The sequence below is a fragment of the Oncorhynchus kisutch genome, linkage group LG2 (genome assembly GCF_002021735.2).
Source record: "Oncorhynchus kisutch isolate 150728-3 linkage group LG2, Okis_V2, whole genome shotgun sequence".
Taxonomy (NCBI): Eukaryota; Metazoa; Chordata; class Actinopteri; order Salmoniformes; family Salmonidae; genus Oncorhynchus; species Oncorhynchus kisutch.
In genome coordinates, this window is record NC_034175.2 from 15,006,780 (window position 1) to 15,027,289 (window position 20,510).

General features: G+C 40.1%; 1 protein-coding gene across 1 annotated transcript; it reads left to right on the forward strand.

Annotated features, from left to right (window-relative positions):
* The first annotated feature begins 925 nt into the window (after nucleotides 1-925).
* Nucleotides 926-19,536, forward strand: LOC109901907 (ectonucleoside triphosphate diphosphohydrolase 3). The gene is made up of 10 exons (XM_020497919.2): nucleotides 926-1,035; nucleotides 3,029-3,148; nucleotides 5,022-5,139; nucleotides 6,711-6,870; nucleotides 7,168-7,327; nucleotides 10,314-10,544; nucleotides 11,223-11,483; nucleotides 11,600-11,710; nucleotides 12,442-12,579; nucleotides 17,865-19,536. Exons 2-10 carry the CDS (start codon nucleotides 3,032-3,034, stop codon nucleotides 18,054-18,056), a joined length of 1,488 nt encoding a protein of 495 aa, XP_020353508.1. The 5' UTR covers nucleotides 926-1,035; nucleotides 3,029-3,031; the 3' UTR covers nucleotides 18,057-19,536.
* Nucleotides 19,537-20,510: the final 974 nt, after the last annotated feature.

Consider the following 20,510-nt stretch of genomic DNA (forward strand, 5'->3'; position numbering starts at 1 on the left):
GGCTACCCGTTAGAGTAAATGTCATATTAAGTTGTTACACTGCAAATTTCTATATACCTTGAATAATTATGCATATTCTTCCAATATAATATGAATATTTTAAGGTTGCTGATTACATATAGTCATAGAATGGTAACCATTCCAACTTTTGATTTGCATAAACTCTTGAGGAACTCGTACACCTCTGCAGGCCTCAATGAAGCTTCAAACCTGTCAGTGTTCAACCTTAACATATAATAACAATATAACAGAATAAATGAACAGATGAACAGGAATGTAATTTACTCTTAATGGGTGGCCCAAAAAATATCTGTAAGCCACACCCCTAATAAGCCACGCCTCCAGTGCAGGAACCCCTCAACTAACCAAAGGTGCAAATATGAACAATTGACTAGCAATGGTTCCTTGAGGAACTCCAGGGGTTCCTTGAAGATCTCCAGGGTTCCTCGAGTCACCACAAATTCTAAGAGTATACTATACTGTATGTCAAATAGGTTGGGTTGATTCACTTACCTCACCTGTGTCGGAGGGTGAAACTAAACTTGCTACAGTGCACCCGATATTGGGTCTAATGTCTGGAACTAATGTTCCAGACATTGTTTTCTTCACTGGGTTTCTGTAGAACTCTGCCTTGTGTTTAAACAATCAATCAATAAATGAAAGAAACACTTACCAAACACCCAATTGCAGTCAGTGTATGAGAGTGATCTACTGTAAATATTTAACTCTGGTCGTTATTGCAAAAGAGAATGTGTTCTCAGTGACTTACCTAGTTAAATAAAGGCTGTTGTGTGATAGATTATCTCTATTGTCTATTTCTCCTAATATAAATTAAACAAACATCCACCGCTTTCTTGATATTTGTCTTCTCAGATGGGAGGGGCCTCTGTTGGGTGTTGCTGGCCTGTGCTTGAGGCCCCTCCTTCTTGGAGGACAAGTCTCCTGGCCTGTTAGGCTGATCAATGAGGAATGAGGAGCTGTATTCTTCAGAACACTGCTTCCAACTGACGAAGGAAGGTCAACAGTCACTCTGAGGTAAGCTAACAGATCTACTCATTCATTCAAAAAAAGACCAGGGGGGATGTATTGTTATCTGCAGGGTAAGATACTGTGTGAGACTACTCATTCTGACTGTTCATATTTAAGCCAATCATTTTTCCTATCCGTTTTTTTTTTGTGTATTGTAGTTAATTTGAGTAATTCATGAAGGTAATGTAATAACGATGAATTAATAATAACAATACGCTTTATTCCAATTTTGTATTGTCCTTTGAAGGAATACACCTTCAAACCATACTGTGTTAATTAAGCAAATGTTGAACTTTAAGAGATTAACAAAATGAACATGCTTGTTTAACTAGGTAAAGAGGTGCAGAAGGACAGGTTTTGTCTTATTCCAAGCACCACAGCAAGAAACACTGTCTTGGTGTGCATGTTCTCATGGAACTCTTTAACCGTAGCAAGTCATGTGAATAAAAACATTGCTGGTATTGTGCCTTGCCTTGGGGTGGAGACTGCTCAGTAGAGACGGAGAGTAGTAAGGTGCTTGGGGCATAGTGCCAATAGGTTGGGGGAGGTCAACATCTCACCCTCAGACACTAAAGGAAACATGATACATAGAAAGCAGCAGTATAATGCATTCTCACTGTTCCCAATGAAAGATTATTGGTTAGTTAACCTGCTGAATTCGATATGCATTCTGCTTCAGTATACACATTTCTCCATGTAAGAATGTGCAGGACAGTTAATACTCTGTGGTTTGTATTATTTCCATGTATGAAGATGAAGTGAATGAAACAACAACATGTTCTGTATCTTAATTCATTCAAATCAGTGATTATATAAGCTCTTTCAAAGCAGGTAGGCCTAATGCTTTGTGACCTCGATTTTGTGTATACTCCATATGTTTGAGGAAGTAAAATAATATATTTGTTGTTGGCTACTTTATAGTCATCCTTGACATAAGGATGCAGTTACACCAGTGGTTACCAAGATGGTCCGAATTAAAAGGTCAGAGGTTAGGACTGTAACCTTATATGAAACTTCATGTCTTTCTGCAGGCAAAAACTTAAGAGTTGGGTGTTTTGGGGGGGACAACATTACCACTGCACTACATTACATATCAGATCGCTATGCAATTAGAAAAGGTCTACAGCAGGGGTACTCAACTCTTACACTACGAGTTCTGGAGACTGCTGGTGTTCTGTTCAACCTGATCATTAATTGCAAGCACCTGGTATAAATCAGAAGGGAACAATGACAAAATACATTGGAACTGGTTTTGAGATCCAGAGTTGAGTTTGAGGGGCCTACAGTATCCTTGTAAGAAAGAAAAACAGCCTTGTTGTTAATTTAACATTAGAAAACATCCCTTACAAGGTGTGAAAAACATTGGATTACCTCTGAGTCTGTGAAAGGCTTCAGCTCTGGAAATAGCTCCCACAGAGTCTGTCATCTCACAAATGACAACTGTGACCAGTGTGCTTGTTCAGAGAGATAAACAGAAACAGTCACTTTATGGCTAAACTAGACCACTGACAGTCCTGTAGCTGATGACACAGCGCCCATGTCCCAAATGGCATCCTACTCCCTGTATAGTGCACACATTTTGATCAGTGCCTATAGGGCTCTTTTCAAAAGTAGTGCACTATGTAGGGAATAGGGTGCCATTTGGGACACAAACAATAGGTGATGACACTGACACACAGAAGAAAGAGATACTGGTGATATAATTGCTGTATTTATCAGCAGTTGCAAGCATGTAATTACTGTGTCATAACGTTCTCAAAAAAACAAAACAAAACAAAAAACAGACAGTTTATTCAGTTTATCAACCAGCTTATTATTAGTATCAGGTGTGCTAGATTATAGGGTTGGTGCCGAAACCTACAGGATGGTATCGCGCTCTAGGAACAGGGTTCAGCAGCCCTGCTTATTGCATTGGGGTTTGTTCAGTCTGTGTAAGGCCTGGACAACATGATACATGTCAAATGTCAATGGCTAAAACATGCTGTCCTCTGCCCTACAGGAAATGGCAGGCAAGTTTTGGACATATCTAGCTTTCTTCTTTCTCCTGGCTAGTCTGGCTGTCATCATTACTATGTCCCTGATCCAGGGTCATAAGCGTGTCTTTGAGTCACGTCTGAAGGTAAAAACAACAAACACATTCCTGATCCTTCTCTTCTCAAATAGCTGTATTGACAGTGTAAAGCATTTGCTAAATGACTAAAAATGTAAATGAATGACCTAGTATTTACCCAGACATCAAGACAATCATCACAAACAGAAGGTGACAGATCAGACAGGGTCTCTACAGCCTGTTTAGGAGTCAGGCCAAACTACAGTGAATGGGGGCAGTTAGCATAGATGGCATTATAAAGACCAGGGTGGTTTGTATTCATGGCAGGTCCGTGTTAGGGAAACATTTGCTGCGAGTGGGACACACTCGAAAGGAAGGACGAAGGGACACTTGACTAGTTGACTTGATACAGCTTTGGGTAACAGGGGTAATACATGATTTCCTATTAATCAAAAGATGACCAACGTTTCATAACTCTGTGAAATGAATCAATCACCTTTAGTCAGCACACCAGGTCTATATAAGAGAAGGGAAAACTAACTTCAACTCTGCAGGAACTGAGACTCTGAGGTTGGTTCAAATAGTATTTGTTTTCTTTCCCAAAAAAATGTAGCTGTGCTTTATTTAATCTCGCTTGACGCAATGGAATGGTACTAATGGAAGTAGTACACAAAAGTGCAAAACCTGCCCATCTACCACTCCAGGACAGGCTCAAACAAACACTCAAAGAGCGCAAATACTTGGCCTGTTTGAATCCATGACTGGGTGTGGAATGTGTATTATTGCTGCCTTTTTATTAATTTTTTAGGATCCCCATTATCCAACACCAATGGCAACAGCTAGTCTTACTGGGACCTGACACATAACATTTACAATTTACATACATTTAAAAACAATAACATGTAATGTGGGCATGTGTTTGCATCTATCAGTACATGTCAGTACATACACACAAGAAATACACACAATCAGTCCTTTTGGACTAATGTGAGGACAAACTTGAACCAGAATCTAGTTCCAGAGGGCAGAGCAATACATTTCTATGGATTTGTCTTCATGCCTGAGTGAGTGTTTCCTGTGTTTACAGAGTAGCTGCATTTTTCATGCATTTACGTTCTGTCCCTGTTCTCAGCTTTATGGAAGTAATATTCACACCATAATGGAGTGTAATCATTGTGCTTCTAGTCAATCAGGAATGGAGTGCAATCATTGTGCTTCTAGTCAATCAGGAACGGAGTGCAATCATTGTGCTTCTAGTCAATCAGGAACGGAGTGCAATAACTGTGTGATAATGATAAGGTATTTGATGGACTGTACTTTAGGGGATAGTGGTTGTTTACCATAACATACATTATTGCCTTTCATTATACAATGATTATGTGCGTGCCACTGCATCATTTCATCATCTAATAGAATCCTCCTACTGTTGGACAGCAATAAAGAGTATTTTTTAGCTGTATCAATTGACTTTGACCTGTTTCATTGTATGAGTGAAGTAATCCTGCAGCAGGAAGATTTGATCATTCAAAAAAATAAAATCTGATCCTTTCTAACTGGAAATGAGTTTTGATAGGCTAGAGTAGGCTATAATTTAGGTGTAGCCTATGGTTGCATTTCGGATACACTTGTATATCGTAGTAGAGATCAATATCTATCTTGTGTTATTGAGCTATATAAAACAAAGGTTGTGTATGGCTGCATTTCAGATACAATTATGTACATTTGAATGTTGCAGCAGTAGGACCTAAGGTAGTAAGACATTTATTCTGTCTGGTTCTTTAGCTTTTGAGCGAGCGAGAGAGATAGAAAACTGCGGATTTTCAGTGAATTAATCATAAGGCTCATCTGCGACAACAAAGTGATCAAATGAAGATAAAACATCTGTATATGAACTAGCATCTTGGATATGTAGTGTGATTTCCCTGCTCTCCTCTATATGCAGTATGGCATAGTAATCGACTCAGGCTCCTCCCGTTCTACTATGTATCTGTATCAATGGCCAGCTGAGAAGCAAAATAACACTGGAGTGGTGAGCCAGACACTCAGATGCATGGTCGCTGGTGAGTCTGCATGTTTTTTCAATTGTATTTTATTGGCCCAACCCTCTTCAGAGAACTTAAGAAATGTTTTATTTTCACAGCTATTTTGTGAAATAGACATTTTACATATATGCACAGTATTACAAAAACAGAAATATATGTTTGGGATAAACACATTAAATGTGGATACATAGTACTGAGACATATCCGGTGAACATGATAGTGTTTTCGGTCCTAACTATTCTAGAGCATCAGCTTTTAATCCCACCCCTCAGCTACTTTCAGCCCATCCCACATATCTCCATACACCACCCTCTCTTGATTTCAATGTGACATATATTTTTCAACTGTGCTGTGATGTCTTACATCAATTCTGAACTTTTCCAATCGCATAGTATCCACAAATTGTAAGTTAAAGAGGAATATATATATATGCTGAGAGTATTATTATATTGCTGATATATTGACTTTTGCTTTCCAAATCGTCCAATGGTACAATTTGTAGGGTTAATTTTAGATGAATGTTGTTATTTTTCAGCCTCTCCTGAACCTGTGACCCCAACAAGCTACATGGGGGCAAAACCAGAATAAATTATCGAATGATTATGTCTCTTCGCAGTTAAATCTGCAGAGCTCAGATGGTTGTATGCCTCATATACTGTATACTGTCTAACATTATGCAGCAAGAATGCTGTATAATAATTTACATTTAAAAACGGAGTCTGTATGTTCATATTGAGATGCAGTGTCACTGGTGAGTCTGCATCGTAATGTGATGAACCTGACACATTCTCACACAGGTCACAATCTTGTCCTCATTTTTTTTTCTTGTATTTTACACCCTTTTTCTCCCCAATTTCGATCTTGTCTTATCGCTGCTACTCCCCAATGGGATCGGGAGGCAAAGGTTGAGTCATGCATCCTCTGAAACATGACCCGCCAAACCGCGCTTCTTAACACCTGCCCGCTTAACTCGGAAGCCAGCTGCAGGAAACACTGTACAACTAACGGCCAGGGTCAGCCTGCCTGGCCTGCCAGAGCGTGATGAGACGACTAAAGCCCCCCCAGCCAAACTCTCCCCTAACCTGGACGACGCTGGGCCAATTGTGCTCCACCTTATGGGACTCCCGATCACGGCCAGTTGTGACACAGCCTGGGATCAAACCCAGGTCTGTAGTGACACCTCTGGCACTGTGATGCAGAGCCATAGACCGCTGCGCCACTCGGGATGCCCTTGTACTCATCCTTTTTATGAAGATGCCATAATACATTACATTTTGGAAAAGGACTTGCATGTGAAATGCACTTTACTTTTGATGATGTCATCAGGTAGAACTTTTTAACTTTATATTTTTTTCTACAAAACATGTACTGCTTTCACAAATGTTGAAACTAGTGTTGTGCTGGAGATAATGAAAATGAGGTTGAAAAGTGGTGGAGTTGCCCCTTAAGCACCTGATTTAAAAGCACTATACATTTAATCCAGTGTTGTATAGTGATGCAGACTTGCTAGCTATCTAGTGAATCAATTGCTTGTGACTTTGAGAACAAGTATTGTATGACTCTGAGCTCAGTCTGATTTGATTCCCTAGGCCCTGGTATCTCGGATATGTTAGTTGACAATGCACAGGACCAACAGTCCTGGGTGTCGATCAGAGAATGTATGAACAACATCACAAAAATCGTCCCCGCAGACCAACACAATTCAACCATCCTCTACCTTGGGGCAACTGCTGGGATGAGACTGCTACAGTGAGTTGTGGGTTTGTCTTCCTCCAGTGTGAGCATACCTCACCAATCTTCTAGGTATGGAGTCCTTTACAGTCTATCTGGCTGACCTATCTCTGTTGTTGCACTTCTGGGAATGGATCCATGGTAGATACAGAAGTAGACGTGTGCATGCGCACACATGCACACATACTGATCCCACACACAGAATACTAATAGGTTTTACACCATATTTAATCAACCTACTGTAGGTCTATTATTGACCTCTACATTCTCTACTGGAGATACAACCTCAAAATGTATCTCTCTCTTGATTACAAGTTCACAGAATGAAACTAAATCCAATGAGATCTTAAAGAACCTGCAGAACTACCTCCAATCTCTGCCGTTTAACTTCCAAAACGCCTCCATCATGTCAGGGGACGAGGAGGGGCTGTACGGCTGGATCACCGTCAACTATCTGATGGGAAACTTCCTGGAGGTACATTACAATTTTACATTAACTTCAAAACCTTTACAATAACTTTAGAATGACCTAAATAACTCGTAGGCATACAGTGGGGCAAAAAAAGTATTTAGTCAGCCACCAATTGTGCAAGTTCTCCCACTTAAAAAGATGAGAGAGGCCTGTAATTTTCATCATAGGTACACTTCAACTATGACAGACAAAATTAGATTTTTTTTCTCCAGAAAATCACATTGTAGGATTTTTTATTAATTAATTAGCAAATTATGGTGGAAAATAAGTATTTGGTCAATAACAAAAGTTTATCTCAATACTTTGTTATATACCCTTTGTTGGCAATGACAGAGGTCGAACGTTTTCTGTAAGTCTTCACAAGGTTTTCACACACTGTTTCTGGTATTTTGTCCCATTCCTCCATGCAGATCTCCTCTAGAGCAGTGATGTTTTGGGGCTGTTGCTGGGCAACACAGACTTTCAAATCCCTCCAAAGATTTTCTATGGGGTTGAGATCTGGAGACTGGCTAAGCCATGCCAGGACCTTGAAATGCTTCTTACGAAGCCACTCCTTCATTGCCAGGGCGGTGTGTTTGGGATCATTGTCTTGCTGAAAGACCCAGCCACGTTTCATCTTCAATGCCCTTGCCGATGGAAGGAGGTTTTCACTCAAAATCTCACGATGCATGGTCCCATTCATTCTTTCCTTTACACGGATCAGTCGTCCTGGTCCCTTTGCATAAAAACAGCCCCAAAGCATGATGTTCCCACCCCCATGCTTCACAGAAGGTATCGATCCAACTCAGCATTCTTTGTCCTCCAAACACGACGAGTTGAGTTTTTACCAAAAAGTTATATTTTGGTTTCATCTGACCATATGACATTCTCCCAATCTTCTTCTGGATCATCCAAATGCTCTCTAGCAAACTTCAGACGGGCCTGGACATGTACTGGCTTAAGCAGGGGGACACGTCTGGCACTGCAGGATTTGAGTCCCTGGCGGCGTAGTGTGTTACTGATGGTAGGCTTTGTTACTTTGGTCCCAGCTCTCTGCAGGTCATTCACTAGGTCCCCCCGTGTGGTTCTGGGATTTTTGCTCACCGTTCTTGTGATCATTTTGACCCCACGGGATGAGATCTTGCGTGGAGCCCCAGATCGAGGGAGATTATCAGTGGTCTTGTATGTCTTCCATTTCCTAATAATTGCTCCCACAGTTGATTTCTTCAAACCAAGCTGCTTACCTATTGCAGATTCAGTCTTCCCAGCCTGGTGCAGGTCTACAATTTTGTTTCTGATGTCCTTTGACAGCTCTTTGGTCTTGGCCATAGTGGAATTTGGAGTGTGACTGTTTGTGGTTGTGGACAGGTGTCTTTTATACTGATAACAAGTTCAAACAGGTGCCATTAATACAGGTAACGAGTGGAGGACAGAGGAGCCTCTTAAAGAAGAACTTACAGGTCTGTGAGAGCCAGAAATCTTGCTTGTTTGTAGGTGACCAAATACTTATTTTCCACCATAATTTGCAAATTAATTAATAAAAAATCCTACAATGTGATTTTCTTTCTCATTTTGTCTGTCATAGTTGAAGTGTACCTATGATGAAAATTACAGGCCTCTCTCATCTTTTTAAGTGGGAGAACTTGCACAATTGGTGGCTGACTAAATACTTTTTTGCCCCACTGTATGTATATGTACTGATGTGTGGGTAACTGTCAGTAATGTGTGTAAGTGTATGTAGGAACTATTTTTGGTTCTATTGTTCTTATTTAAAATGTGTGTCGTTCAGATTGTGGTTTATATTAGTGTAATAATTATATGGAAAGTGGAAATCAAAACTGGATGGTTTTGAAGGAAAATATATATATTTAAAATAAATAAATATATATATATATATATATATATATATGTATGGAGGTATTGGAAATGACGCAGACAATTATTTCCAATCCCCCACATATTTCTTCTTATTTTTAAAATATATTTTCCTTCTTTATTATTTGACCATAACCCTACCTCCCCTCCCCTAATTGAAGTTAACTCATGGACAACAATACTTAGGCTCCTACTTCCAGCTTATACATACCATATACATTTTATGGACACGCTACAGTTTACACCAGTTACCTTTTATTTGATACATTTTTTACCCTTCAGCTACCCTCAACCCCTCATTTATTTCTGAAAAACATCCAGTTTTGATTTCTATTTGCAATTTTTTCTTTAACTGCGATGTGATGCTTCACAAAAGTTCTGAACCTTACTATTCTCAGTTTCTATAGATTGTAAATTAAAGATGATTTAAAAAAAAGAATAGTTCTATTATATTATTGATCGAATGACCATGGCTTTCCATGTCACCCAGCAGTGCTTTTAGCAGAGTTAGCTTTAGGTAAATGTGGTGATTTTTCAGACATTCCTGAACCTGCGACCAAAAACAAGCTATATGTGCAGTACCAAAACAAGTGACCTAATTAATCTGTCTCCTTGCAGCAAAATCTGCAGAACTGGGATGGTTGTATCCCCAATCCATTAAATTGGTTGCAAGGATTTTGTATAATCATTTAAATGGAAAAACTCAAAGTTTTGAATCCGGCGTTGTTTTGTATACCAGTTAATAAACCATGTGCTATGGAATCAGCACATCAAACATCTCTTCCCATCTACTTTGCAACCTGTATGGGGCAGCTGTCATTTTTTTGTCCTTAAATGGAACTGGTATATTTTTTTATTGATCCAAAAAGATTTTGACCAACTTTGGTCTTCAATGCAGGGCCGACAGACAAGTTCCTTAGCTTCTACAATGCTTAAAATAAGACTGTTTGCGGCTCTATATTGAACCTTTTTGAGGGCCATGCATGAAGCGAGCCATTGAACCCTTCAATATTTATTCTAGCAGTGTAGGTTTTTTATCTGAATGAATTTATCACAATAGAGTACAGTTCTTATCACTGTGTTTCATAAAGATCCTAATTGATTTGAAAACATCAATCTATCCTCTGGTTTGTAGAGAAACATATGGAACATGTGGGTGCGGCCTGCCGGAGGGAAGATGGTGGGCTCCATGGATCTAGGAGGGGCGTCCACCCAGATAGCGTTCACCCTCCCAGATCCCAACGCCCAGGGAACAGACATCATGCGGGTCTCCCTCTATGGCTACGAATACAACATCTACACTCACAGCTTCTTGTGCTATGGGAAGAACGAGGCAGAGAAGAGAGTCCTTGCTGCTTTAGTGAAGGTACTGTGTAAAGGGAATTTGGGTTTACTTCAAATAGTATTTGTTTTCTTCCAAATACCTGATTGGTCAAGCCTGGAGTGCGAAATGGGCTGGGACTATTCCAGCGGTAAAGTAGTTGAAAGAAAATAAATACTATTTGAACCCAGAATCTGTTAGGATGTCATCCCTCACATTCATTCCTGGCAGCATTGTCAACATGATGATGATGTTGCTGCTTTTATACTTAGCTAAGTGTTGTTTTTTGTGTAATTAATGCAATCCCTCTGGCTAAGTCCACAACACCCATTAATATCTAATTACCACACCCTATGAAATCTGAGGACACCTCATTACCTTGACACTTTGCTGTCTCTCGGAGATGAGGCAAAGTGCATTATGGTATTAACCGTATTGATCTGTCCATTTCTATATGGTTTGCTTTGCAAGCTTGGTCGAAAAGTGTCTGTTTTGCTAGGATGGTAGATAATGCATGCACAACTGAAGACAGCCATTTTGAGGAGACAACAATGTAAATACTTATAGTAGTTCTTATACCTGTGTAGCCTAGTAACGCTGTAATTACTACAGTAGACAAGAGGTTCAAGCTCAGCTATTGATCCTTTGGATTCATTCTTCATGAATGTTCAAGTGACATACTTGTAAATACTTTTACTGTGCTCTCTTTGTCTCACTGATCAGAACTCTGAGAACGCTACACATGTGACCAACCCCTGCTTCAATCTTGGTTACAACATGACTGTGTCGGCAGAGTCCATCTTTGGGACTGAGTGCATAAAAACGCCTGCCGACTATGACCCCAAGCAGATGATCACCCTGAAGGGGTCATCAGACAACGGAGCCTGTAGGGATGTGGTGAAATCCATATTTGACCTGACCTGCACGAAGAACTGTTCCTTTGACAGAGTATACCAACCATCCGTGGGACCCGGGGACTTTCTGGTACACGCGTACACGCACACAGACAGACAGACATACTGTATATATAGGGCATATTTTGCAGTTATCCATAAAATATTGTGTATGTCTGAGCTCCTAACGTGTGTTCCATCCCTCAGGCCTATGCTGGGTTCTTCTACACTGCTCAGGCTGTTGGGCTGAAAGGTATTTCACAACTGGACCAGTGGAACTCCTCTACCTGGGAATTCTGCTCCTGGGACTGGCCCACCGTGAGTCCATTGTAGTTGTTGAGGTTTTTGTTGTTGGTGGTGGTAGAGGTTACTCTGCTCCATGGACTGGACCCCTGGGAGTCCTTTTACACTGGCAGCTACTGACGTAGGATCTTAATTTGAGCCAGTGTGCTACAGCAGGAAAATAATCCTGCAGCAACAGGAAATGTGAATTATTATGTGGATTATAATTAATGGTATTTTTTGTAGGGGATTATACTTTTTTCGTTAGGGCAAATCAAGTCTGAAATTTCAAAACTAGAATACACTACAAGTTTCTCAGCAACAAAAGAGATCATATTAAGATCCTACATCTGTGCAGCAATTTTCACATTTATAGCTGTGACAGAGAAAGGGAAGAGCTTGACATTAGCTAAAATAGGGGTAAGCATAGAAGTAAAATATGAGTAAATAGATGTTCTATTTAATGATGTGGGGTAAGCTTACTCCACCTGAGAAAGAGTGGCCATGCATTCCACTGTACTGTACCATCTGAGGTTAATTTATGAGGACCTTTCCTGGGTGCTGTTTTACATGGAACTTCATACAGACAACAGAGACATGTTTTGTAAGACGGGTGCTGTCCAACAATTATCAAGGTTATTGCAATTATTAGATGGTTATTGTACTATTAGAAATGTATCAGAAGAAATGATTAGAAAATTGCCTCAACACATGGAAACTGTAATGGACAGACAAATGGAATGTTGTTTTTTTCCCTTCTTTTTTAGCTCACGCTACAAAAGGGCTGGATAGCTGAAAAATACAGAAAGTCCTACTGCTATTCAGCACATTACGTCCAGACATTACTTGTAAATGGCTACAAGTTCAATAAAGACACTTGGAAACACATTGACTTCCAAAAACAGGTAAGTGTGGCAGAATACAGCCAGGTACCTTGGAGGATCCAAACACAGGCTTCCAAATTAAACGCATGTTTTTATGGTCATATACTGTACTGCAAAAAGAGAAACCAATATAAATGGTGGGTATACTTCCATTAACAGAGGTCAAGATCTTGACAAGGATACGGCTAGAATCGTTTCCTATGCCCCCAGGAAATGGAACTTGTGATGGAAGTCCAGACTGGAACTTCCAGCTGTAGTCTTTGCCTGACTCAATGAAGTGTAACATGAAGTTTTTCTTTCAAAATCAAAGCACAACACAGACTGGTTACAGTAGCTTGTTTGACATGATGAAAAATGGGGGATTTGTCCCAGAATGACGATTATCTGTTTTTCATTCTTACAAACAAGCGAGCTACTGTCTCTCTGCCCTTTGTGTTTTGGGTGTCAGGAGAAATTGATGCCCTTTGTCCCATCATCAGAGTGGGTTGAAAGGAATGATTTCTTCAGTGGAAGAAAATACCGATTTTAGAGTCATTTTCCCCCTGGGGGGCATAGTTTGCCTCAATTATTTATAAACGGCAATTACTCTTCTAACTTGTAATGTTCATTATTCATTGTTGTCTTTCAGCCTTTTCCAATAGACTATTGATGTTAAAAAAGAAGGCAGGTCGCCCTTGATACAAGTCAGTATTCCAAGTCCATCCATGTCTGATGATGTTGGGAGACGATGTGGAAACCGGCCAGTAGGGGCAACAGTGAGCGCTGTTATCTTCAATTAGGTTTAGGTTTTGCTAGGGCGTTGTTGACGGGATGGCGGATGGGTATAAGCATCTATAACTTCGAAATTTGACGTTTGAGAAACATGGATGAACGTCTATTTCTGATGTGAGACTGTGAGAGCTTGTAGCAAAAAAAGATATGATAGAGGATGCCAGAATTAGGAAAAGGGTCAGGATTTCTGAACTCCAAATCGACCACTAGTCCCTACTCTCCTGCAACTCATGTAGATCAGAGAGGATTGGATAGGTGGAAGTAGTAAGGAGATATTTCCACCTAGCCAATCAGAAGGTAATATGAAGATATTGACCTAATTTTTACACTGTATCCATCCAATCCTATCAGATCTAATGTAGTGCCTAAGATGTAAGGGCTATGTGACCATTTGGAATTGAGCAATAATCTGTTTTTAAGTCTGTTTGTCCCATACATTTTAGGCTGGGGTGGGGTGATGGGGTGATGGAGATATGGGGTTTATATGTGTGGCAGTGAAGCATTTGAGATTTCGCAAAGATAGGTTTAAATTTCCTCAACTACATAAACTGAGGCAATGCATTCCATGACTATTGGGATCTGTAGATAAATAAGGAGAACAGATCAGTTGTGCTGAACCGTCTGGGGTTAATTTATGAGGACCTCAGGTAGCCTAGTGGTTAGAGCATTGGGCCAGTAACCGGAAAGTTGCTGGATTGAATCCCAAAGCTGACAAGGTAAAAATCTGTCGTTCTGCCCCTGAGCAAGGCAGTTAACCCACTGTTCCCCGGGCGCCGAAGACGCGAATGCCGATTATGGCAGGCCCCTGCACCTCTCTGATTCAGAGGGTATGGGTTAAATGCGGAAGACACATTTCAGTTGAATAAATTCAGTTGGATAACTGACTAGGTATCCCCCTTCCCCTGTCTTGTCTGTCCCCTAGGGTGTAGGAGACAGTGGTATTCAAAGGTGGGATTACCACATTTAAAACATTTTTAAAATTAAGAGTACATACTATTTTATTGGACAATTATACAAACATTTTTATGAAAGATCATTTGAAAACTACAATTTTATTGAATAAATGTGTTTATTGCTTCTCTTCATTTTTATAAGAGAGCTGAACATTTCAAGAATTGAAGGTTATTTGTTTATGTGAAAATCAAAAAGTACCAATTTTAAGGTTATATTATTAGATTTCTAACGAAAAAAATGGGTCACCCAGAAATTCCTTGTTCCGTTTCCGGTTCTTGTTTTATCATCTCTTCGTATGGGACCCAGAACTTAATTGAGAAGCTGACCAAAGAATTTAGTTTTGGGTTAACCAAGATTAGGGTGTAGGGCAGGGCAGATTAGGATTAGGGTGTAGGGCAGGGCAGACTAAACTGGGGCCCGTGGGCCAACGTTTGGTTTGGCCCGCCAGAATAATTTTTTAAGCTTAGTCAGACTTAGAAAAGTAGAATACACAAGGTGCAATTTCGAAATTTGGTAGTGCATTAGCAGTCTACAGTTCTACTTGTAATCATCACCAAATTAACAACCAGGCACACAGGGCTTGTTCCCTGGAGCCCTGACCTCTAGGGGGGCCCCATTGATTTTGTTAGTCACTCAGAAAACATATGAACATGGCATAAGCCATGGCAAAATGTGTAGAACGGCAGGAAATTCGCTTTAAAACTGCAACAAAAAACACCTCATGGCAAAATGTGTAGAATTGCAGGATATTCTCCTTTGAAACTGCAACATTTTCTCAACGTCCTATGGAAACATGAATAGAATTGCATGAAAATTGTTTTAAAACTGCCACATTTTCTCTACACCTATTGCAAATGTGTAGAATTTGAAAAAAATAAATACAGTGCCTTGCGAAAGTATTCGGCCCCCTTGAACTTTGCGACCTTTTGCCACATTTCAGGCTTCAAACATAAAGATATAAAACTGTATTTTTTTGTGAAGAATCAACAACAAGTGGGACACAATCATGAAGTGGAACGACATTTATTGGATATTTCAAACTTTTTTAACAAACCAAAAATGGAAAAATTGGGCGTGCAAAATTATTCAGCCCCGTTACTTTCAGTGCAGCAAACTCTCTCCAGAAGTTCAGTGAGGATCTCTGAATGATCCAATGTTGACCTAAATGACTAATGATGATAAATACAATCCACCTGTGCGTAATCAAGTCTCCGTATAAATGCACCTGCACTGTGATAGTCTCAGAGGTCCGTTAAAAGTGCAGAGAGCATCATGAAGAACAAGGAACACACCAGGCAGGTCCGAGATACTGTTGTGAAGAAGTTTAAAGCCGGATTTGGATACAAAAAGATTTCCCAAGCTTTAAACATCCCAAGGAGCACTGTGCAAGCGATAATATTGAAATGGAAGGAGTATCAGACCACTGCAAATCTACCAAGACCTGGCCGTCCCTCTAAACTTTCAGCTCATACAAGGAGAAGACTGATCAGAGTTGCAGCAAAGAGGCCCATGATCACTCTGGATGAACTGCAGAGATCTACAGCTGAGGTGGGAGACTCTGTCCATAGGACAACAATCAGTCGTATATTGCACAAATCTGGCCTTTATGGAAGAGTGGCAAGAAGAAAGCCATTTCTTAAAGATATCCATAAAAAGGGTTGTTTAAAGTTTGCCACAAGCCACCTGGGAGACACACCAAACATGTGGAAGAAGGTGCTCTGGTCAGATGAAACCAAAATTGAACTTTTTGGCAACAATGCAAAACGTTATGTTTGGCGTAAAAGCAACACAGCTCATCACCCTGAACACACCATCCCCACTGTCAAACATGGTGGTGGCAGCATCATGGTTTGGGCCTGCTTTTCTTCAGCAGGGACAGGGAAGATGGTTAAAATTGATGGGAAGATGGATGGAGCCAAATACAGGACCATTCTGGAAGAAAACCTGATGGAGTCTGCAAAAGACCTGAGACTGGGACGGAGATTTGTCTTCCAACAAGACAATGATCCAAAACATAAAGCAAAATCTACAATGGAATGGTTCAAAAATAAACATATCCAGGTGTTAGAATGGCCAAGTCAAAGTCCAGACCTGAATCCAATCGAGAATCTGTGGAAAGAACTGAAAACTGCTGTTCACAAATGCTCTCCATCCAACCTCACTGAGCTCGAGCTGTTTTGCAAGGAGGAACGGGAAAAAATTTCAGTCTCTCGATGTGCAAAACTGATAGAGACATACCCCAAGCGACTTACAGCTGTAATCGCAGCAAAAGGTGACGCTACAAAGTATTAACTTAAGGGGGCTGAATAATTTTGCACGCCCAATTTTTCAGTTTTTGATTTGTTAAAAAAGTTTGAAATATCCAATAAATGTCGTTCCACTTCATGATTGTGTCCCACTTGTTGTTGATTCTTCACCAAAAAATACAGTTTTATATCTTTATGTTTGAAGCCTGAAATGTGGCAAAAGGTCGCAAAGTTCAAGGGGGCCGAATACTTTCGCAAGGCACTGTAACTACCAAGAGGGGTGGCACTAAAATGTTTTGCCCACTAGGTGGGTGGGCCTCCCAACCAAATGTCGATTAGGGCCCCCAAAATGGCGCTTCTGCCTGATGTCTTCCTGAAGGTTCCAATACCTTTCTGATGCATTTCTGTTACTTCCTGCTGAAAATACAAATGACACCTTCCTATTTTCAAGTTATGAGCCTTATTTTTTCATTCATCTTTAATACTGGTAATAAGAATGTGTTGATAGGTGTCAAATATATTGCTACAATTTGATTAATGCTTGAAGTGTGATTTTATGATTGCTTACTGAAAAGTTGTTGTTTAAATACCCTAAAAAGCTATTGTTTACCTTTAATGTTTCTAAATAGATCATGTCTATTTGTTCAGCCTGTGGCCCATCAATTATATTTTGGCCCACCAAGCCCAACAGTTTGATCACCCCTGGTGTAGGGGCTATGGTTTAAGGCAGGGGTCCTCAAGCATTTTTGGTCTGTAATCCCTTTTTGATATCAATAAAATGTTCGCCACCCCAACATGCAAAAAAAGTGATGTAGTCAACGGCCAACATTAACTTTTTAAATAGGTGCTATGACAGTTTATTACAAATCAGTCTGACAGAACTTCAATCTGAAGAAAGTATAGTTTGAAGTGACTGAATTGCATCAGAAAGGTATTGGGAAGTTCAGAAGATCATCAGGCAATAATATTGTATGATCTTCGGTGTAGAAAAGAACACATAATTGATGTTCTTTCCCCTCCCCCCACTATGATTTAGTCTTGTCCACTCTGTTCTAATGAGGCTTGTGGACATTGTGGAGGGAAACAGACACATACATGTTCCTGAGAGTCTCATCTTTCAGTGATGGGGTCATAGTATTTTGTTAAAACAGTTAACAAGTTAAAACAGCTTAAACAGTTCAAAAGATAGAGCCACATGTGTAGGCGCCGGGTAAAATGACCAAAGTGAAAAAGTCTGGGAACCCCTATTCGCAGGTGTAGGGGCTTGTGGTCAATAGTTTGTTTTAAGTGAGTGTCTGTCTGTCTCTCCTCACGCTGTCTCTCTGTCCCCTCCAGGTACATAACACAAGTATAGGCTGGAGTCTGGGCTACATGCTACATACATCTAACATGATCCCTGCTGAGGCCAAGCTGGTGCGTCTGCCCATGGCCAACTCTGTGTTCAGTGGCCTCCTCTTCCTCTTCACCGCCCTCACCATCGTCAGTGTCATGTTTCTGATCATCAAGGCTGTGCGTGCCTGCTACTGACCCCCACTAGAGGGCAGAGTGTTCAAATTACAGTTACACCTAGGGTTGCAAAATTACAGTAACTTTCTCAAAATGTGTTTTTTCCAGAAATCTGGGTTGGAAGATTCCTGGAATCAGGAGGGAATGAGCAGGAAATCTGGGAATCCTCCAACTGGGATTTCTAGAAAACCTTGGAATTTTGGGAAAGATACAGCAGTTTTTCATCCATAGTTACACCTGATGGAGGAAAGTGCTTCTGGTCCCATCCAGACACAGTTACAGCAGGCAACAATAGAACATGGATAGGCGGAAGGTATTATCACCAGATATTATCATCATCAGTTAAAGAGATTTAACAGGATCTTAAAGCCCACATGCAGTCTTATTCATTCTATTTTTTAAATCAACACTATATGTCTAATAAATCACTGTGTGTTTATTTCATGAAAATAACTCCAAATATATTTGCTATTATTTATTTTCCTGAGCCTCCTTTTGCCATTGAAATGCTCAGTCTGATCGTGTGGGTGTGTTGATACAAATGTAAATATATTTACATACACATCCCTGATTGGCAGATAGGATCGTCTAGACTCTAGACTAGAGCCTACCCCGCTTACCCCTTCAAAGTAGGATGAAACATATGCAAATAAAAATTGACTGGTCATTGGTCAAAATAATCAGATTGTGATGTCATACTGTGGGCCAAAAACTCCCTCCCACCTAAACAGTGTTGTTTTGACCTCATAGTGTAGAAATATAATTTAAAAAAAGGGGGAAATCACGTTTTGACTGCACTGCCCCAAAAGCATAACATATTGTACAAATTGAAATTCGTAACATATCATATGCATTGCAGGGAATAAAAAAAATCATTTTGCAAGAGGGATCATATCATACAAAATGGATACAATTGTACACAATTGTGCAACATTTTCGGGGTATTTTGGGGTACTTTCAAAACTACTGGCTGAAATTATACAAAACATAATAATGTATCTTAAGCTGTTAAAAGGATCTCCATTCCATGTGTTTGAGTGTTTTCAGTGAGAAGATACACTTGAGGGTCAGTTATGCATTAAAAGATCTTGTTCGGTGCTTTAGGCTCATCCCAAACAGACGAATGAGACAATTCTAAGAGATTCAGTGACTTCAAACGCTCAATTGGTCTTTAAAGTATGATAAAAGAGAACTATTAATTGCATAATGAACTGCTGAGCAAAAATGATCGCCGTTTGCACTAAGTCATCAGCTATACAGTACTGGAGATCAGGAGGTTGAATTAAGGTTGAAGGTAGCATGGTAAACACCTGAAATGACTAAAATCTCTTTATTACATATTTTGCTGGATGGCATGGCATTGTCGGTTATCTACCTCCGAGATCTTGCATGTTTCTCGTCTGATGTACTATATCAGCAAATCCTTGTCATGTGGTCATTTTTTGTTGGTTGAATGTTCCATATTAACAATAAACTGAACATTACCCATGATGTTATCATCTCTAGACTCCAGCTAGTTATATCTGTTTCCTTCCTCTTTTTTTATTTTACCTAGCCTACTTCCCCCTGTAGACTTTATGTATGTGTTCTGATTCACCACACTTGTGTGCACTTGTACTTTCCCCTTCAGAAGGGCGGAGATTTGGGATGCATTTTCCTTTTTAATCCGTTTTTGACTGCAATTCAATGAGCCCTAGGTCAACAGCTACAGTACCAGAAGGGGGCAGTCCTTGACCATAAAGATTTACCTAGTGAGACAAGAATCGACATTCTTTGTCCATTGTCTTTTAATCCGTTCATGGTTGAAAAGCACCTCATCTTCAGAGAAATCAAACAGTTTTTTCTTCATCTCTGAAGAGGATAGAACCCTATGGGCCAGTTTCCCAGACACAGATAAAGCCTAGTGCTAGACTAAAAAGCACTTTCAATGGAGATTAGGTTGAGCATGTTTTTTAGTCCAAGACTAGGCCTAATATTTATTACAAAAAATAGGCTATGTGTTATTAGTTAAAGTTATAGACCTAATTGGTACGGGGTCTCTGTTAGATCTGTCCCCTGTGACTCATTTGCCAAGGAATGGATAGTGAGCCTAATACTTTACAATTCAAGCACATTTCAAAGTGGATAAAAAGCAACATTAATTCATTTTTATGGGTCTGGTTCTTATCATTTATTGCTCTCATCCACCAAGGATATTTATTGTCTGTTATTCAAATTAGGCTTCATGACTCATTTAAAAACGTGATCTGCAATTTCAAGGCGCCTGTCTCCAATATATGGACAGCTAGACCACGCAAGCGCTGCGCGGGCAGGCCGCCTGCTCTCAAATTACAGCGCATTCCTAGAGTCTACTAAATTCCCATCCAGTCCCAGAAAGAGGACTTTTACAGTGAAATAACCTTCTCCGAAACGCACGGGTCCCTCGGGAGTGAGGGCTGCTTGTGATATATGCCTATGCTCCACTAAAGCAAAACT